The 4,918-nt window shown below is 36.0% G+C and overlaps 1 protein-coding gene across 1 annotated transcript; it reads left to right on the top strand.

The window, feature by feature from the left end:
• The first annotated feature begins 901 nt into the window (after positions 1 to 901).
• On the top strand, positions 902 to 3,768 carry LOC144430568 (uncharacterized). The gene is made up of 4 exons (XM_078118588.1): positions 902 to 981; positions 2,104 to 2,213; positions 2,667 to 2,833; positions 3,557 to 3,768. Exons 1-4 carry the CDS (start codon positions 943 to 945, stop codon positions 3,661 to 3,663), a joined length of 423 nt encoding a protein of 140 aa, XP_077974714.1. The 5' UTR covers positions 902 to 942; the 3' UTR covers positions 3,664 to 3,768.
• Positions 3,769 to 4,918: the final 1,150 nt, after the last annotated feature.

Below are 4,918 nucleotides of genomic sequence, written 5' to 3'. Positions count from 1 at the left end.
GATCTGTAGACATTACCTTTCGAAGATTTCTATATCCATCCATTTTTTGAAAGTTGCCATTTGCTTTTGTCTGCACACCGGTACCCGTATTGTGTTCTAATCTTTTTTGCTATTTTCGCCCAGTCCAATTGGCAATTGACACGAACTATGCAGATTGCACAATTCGATCTGCACTACTTTGTTGTTCCAGTCGTTTACTGGTAATCGCTTTCAACAGTAAATATCCAACAAATTCAACCCTAGCAGCTAAGATTACTGTTGCTGGGCACGCCATCAAGGCACAGACTGAATGCTCCGCGCTCAATGAGGCATAACCTTTTCACAGATGTCGCTGTTGCGTCATCTACTACCCTATAGTCATCGTGACATTTAGTGGTGTATTTTCGATTTGTTGAGGTTCTTTCACTGTATTGTGTTTAAATTTAAAGTAGTTTTTTTATTCCACGTTCATCGTGCCACCCAGTGGTTTATTTCGAATTTTTTGTTGCTGCTTTATATTCATTTAATTGAGTCCATGTCTGATATTCCACAGTGTCTGTGGCTTCCCGTAGTTACTCGAATTTTTTTGTTTTTCCTTTTTTGAACGATTGTGTACAATTAAGCCAATGTGTATTATTAGGTTTTATTTATTTTTTTGTTCTTCCATTTCTGTATGATCGTTTCCAATTAAGGTAATGTGTAATATTGAGTGTCCTGTTTGCTATATTTCCTGCTTAATTTCAGCTGCAAGGTGTCGCTGACTAGATGACTCTCCGAGTCTTTTCGCGACCCCGCGTCAACTGCAACAAGCCGATATCTGTTTTGATTGCCGATATTTTGTTACATTATATTATTTATTCATTTTTCATATCGCGCATTGTTTTTTGCATGACGAAAATAAATATCTGAATCTGAATCATGCATGCATTCTTGAAGCAATTTCATCAAGACGTGGGGGATCCAATGGAGTCTGTCATATATGAACCTTCTACATCAAATCAGGTGATCTTCATATTAACTTATCAAAGTGCTGACCAACAATTCAATATACAAAAATTGTATATGAAACAAGTGGTTCCCAAACTAGGGTCCGCGGACCTTTTGCGTTCGTTAAGCAATTTCGGAAGGTCCGCGGAACAAATCTGTAATATGGCTAATAGCTTTATAATACGAAAATTAGGTGCTCGAATATGCAAATATGGTACATATTGGTCGCCTTTTGCTGCTTTGCTATCACCGCTGGAGACTATGGTTCTACATTTTCCGTTTCGATCACACTGCCCCATTGTGTTGTCACAGAGCTGTGGGCCTGTGATGTCACAGAGAGAGTTCAATTCATGCCATCACAAGTTTACTAACTGCAGAGCTGTAGCTGGCGCTGTCCTTTTTCGTGTTTACTAAATGTCGAAACAGAAGGGATGTCACACATGCCATTAGAGTTCTGCTTTGTTCATTTCACTATACGGTGCATCAATTATTTGTTTTGATTTATTTATGTTTTTTTTTAGTGCACAAGTCCGTAAATCATTAAAAAAAGTGCAAGGGGTTCGTCATGGAATTTTTTTACAAAAGTTTTTGGAACCACTGAATAGACTATTATTCAAGGTGTTTATGTATAGTATTATTCATAGAATATTTTTATATTTACAAATGATGCTAGATTTCTAGGACTGATTATCCCTTTCGGAATGTTTTTATTTGTAGCCTATAATCAGGGCTTCCTAACCTTTTTACGCTGTGGACTCCCAAATGTTTATTGGAGATATTCATGTTTTATCACTTGCTGCCTTAATAAAACTATCTAATGTTAGTGTATTCAGTATTGCTACCAAATTAGGTTTTAGATTGTCAGGAGCTTATGCCTTTGGACCTTGCTTGTCGAGTTGTATTAAGTTTGCATATTTATTTTGATTCCAATTTTAAATATTATATGATCAAAGCATCTTAATTAGTGTAGCTATAATAGGTTTATTCAATTGTTTCTCTCTTTAATTCAAAACCATGAGACTATAGATTGGGGCGGTTTTAGAAATATATAGGGTATTCCATCATAATTGTCCAAGTGGTGCAAAGCTCTACGGCCTACATAATGTATCAATAATAAAAAATTTGTATTAATTGCAGATAGAGAGATGGTGGAAGGAGTTGCATGAGCGACTTGAGAAATATTTCAAAAAGCAACTTAATTCACTGCTTGATAAGAGACAGTATGATCCACACAATAAAATTCACAGGTATTCTGGTACTACTGAAATTGTTATTAGATGTTTTTGCAACCATCCTGATGATGTTTCTCTAACCCAGGAACCTTTTTGCTGTTAAATACATTGACTAACATGTCCATTTTTGTCTAGGCAGTGAATTCATAATGGGCCTACCTTCTTTTCTTCGCTGATACCGGTAACTAAAATTTAAATTAATAGTTGGTTTTGCTATCTAGGTGTGTTGCATCATGTCAAGCCCCAGAAATACGCTCGCAACAGGTTCAAATCCCATGCGGGACTAGTTATGTGTAAGAGAATTGCAGGGCGAAACCGCTGTTAGATTACGGCTTCTCCTCCATAAAAGTCCATGCGTCTGAAAACAAACAACTGGCAAACTGATCCCATATTATTATGATCTGGCAAAAGGCTACAGTACTTTTGAACTTAATAATATAGTCAACTTGAAGTGTTTGCATATCCCAGGTCAATCTTGGCGTATATCATGGTGCCAATTATACAAAAGCACATCGATGAATTTGTATCTATTTTGAACGCACATAGAATTCAGGAACAAAAAGAATCAAAAGTACCATGTGGTGTTCCCAATCACATCTACAACTTTCCAGAGTGTTATGGACTACAAGAATGTGGTAATTTGCACATTAGAAATTTAACATCACTTTTAATATTTGCTTAGTTTTATAAGAAAGTGAACTAAAGCTATGTGTGGATTCTAGTTTGATATGAAAGATAATAAAGACATATGCACGATATATCTCTTGTTCATATCAATAATGGAAGCTATTGAACATGTACATATATAGCAATGTCATTGTAAACCATGCAACTATCAAAGCTTGTGGTATATAGGTTAAATCGAACAAGCCATTCGCTTGCAAGGCTTCTTATTTGCGCATTCATTTCTAATTTTATAATTGATAGGATAGCCAAAAAATATATCATACAACAAAAAATAAACGGAAATTAAATGCCTGAGATAACAGCTATTCTCAGTGGTGCATTTAAATTTTTTGTCAGCCGGTTCCATCACAAAGTCATTGACAGTAACCAGTAATGCTAACCGCTGATCTCATAAAATTTTGTGATCCACCACTGGCTATTCTTGTGTATTATATGCTAATGCCTGCATACACTAAGAAAAGAATCTGCCCTATTTTATTTTTGAATGTATTCAATATTTCATATTAGAGAACAATAATTTCCAATAGATTCGAAATAGTAAAATATTCGGTATTGGCGACTTGTTGAATTACCCGGGCCGGTTTGCCTGAGTCTGTTGGATTCACTGGCAGAAGCTTTTTCCTTCACATCCCCATTTATGGAATAATCAATAAAAAATCTTGATTTTACAGGTGTCCAGGTTGAACACTCTGCTCTCAAAAGAGTTGCCAAAGTTTCTGGAGTGTTGGGTGCAGAAAACGACTACATGAATTGCCATACGAGGGAGAAATGTCAATAAATTATTCCTGAACCAGAAATTCTTCACCCAGCAACATGTGCAGAGTCATTTGTTAAACTTGCTAAAAATTTGGCATAACTCTGCTGTCCTAACCTGAGCATAAGACACTATTTGAGGAGGTAGGGGGCCTTTGTTTCGTATTTTTCGTTACCCAGAATCCTGTAAAAAAACTCTTTCTGACTTGGTTTGATCTTAATGTAAAAATTACATACTTTCATTCAACACAAAATGATGTTTTTATGAAGTCTTGGTGGTGAAAATATTGTGAAACAGTCTGGATTAATTACAAGAATAGGAATTAAATTTATTGTATGAAATGTTTTCAAATCACTTTTGACAACCTATATGGTGGCCCATATTGAAAAAAAAATTAAAAGATATAATAAAAAGCTGAAAAAAAATAGTTGCTTATTGATATTCAGTTCAATACCACTGCATTAAAATGCACTACTTGAATGCAATTGTCAGTGAAATATCGGAGGATTAGATCATGAAAAATCTGGGAGCATGTCAACATCAGAAGCTTCTTCCAACTCCGATAGTTTCACCATGTTGCAATATTTATTGCAACGGTGCATACTGAAAAATTTATTAATTGCCATCAATGATAGATTTTCACCGCAAAAATGATAGGCTGACTCTGTTGTTAATGTTTCCGTGGCAATTTCGGGATTATAAAGCTGACATCCGCTACTCTGAAGGTCTATTACTAACAGTTGGCTCTTTGATATAAGGTAAGAGTAGTGCGCTAAACACTGGGACTTCTCTGCTGCCTCACCATCTTTAACAAGGATTGTGCCATCATTGTTAATGTATTTCTCAAAACCTCCTGGTACAAAAGGCTCAATAGTCCCGAACTCGCCATTATCGAATCTCACCATTTGCACTGACATGAAAGTCAAAGGCTCACCAAAATCGCTTTCTACAGACAGTTTATTAGCTCTCCTCAATAGCCTTTCTGTAATGTTTTTAACCAATGCGTTCATTTGGACAAGTTTTCTAGTGTGGGACTCTAGGTCTTGGTTCAATTCGACACTCACATCATGAATGGCATTCGGCAAATACTTTTTTACTACCATAACTCAACTGCCCATATGTGCTTTAAATGCCTGCCGAAAACCGCCATCGCCAAACGCTGTAGTTCCCATGCTTAAATTTATATCTTTTGGTTTTTCCCACGAGAGTTGATTTATATCAAAACTATGTATTTCCACGTGTGTGAAGTTTTTTAACTACTGTGCCAAGTTTGAGCATT

This window comes from Styela clava, chromosome 12, assembly GCF_964204865.1.
Source record: "Styela clava chromosome 12, kaStyClav1.hap1.2, whole genome shotgun sequence".
Classification (NCBI taxonomy): Eukaryota; Metazoa; Chordata; class Ascidiacea; order Stolidobranchia; family Styelidae; genus Styela; species Styela clava.
Note: the sequence above shows the minus strand (reverse complement) of the source record. Positions and strands in the feature narration are given on the sequence as shown.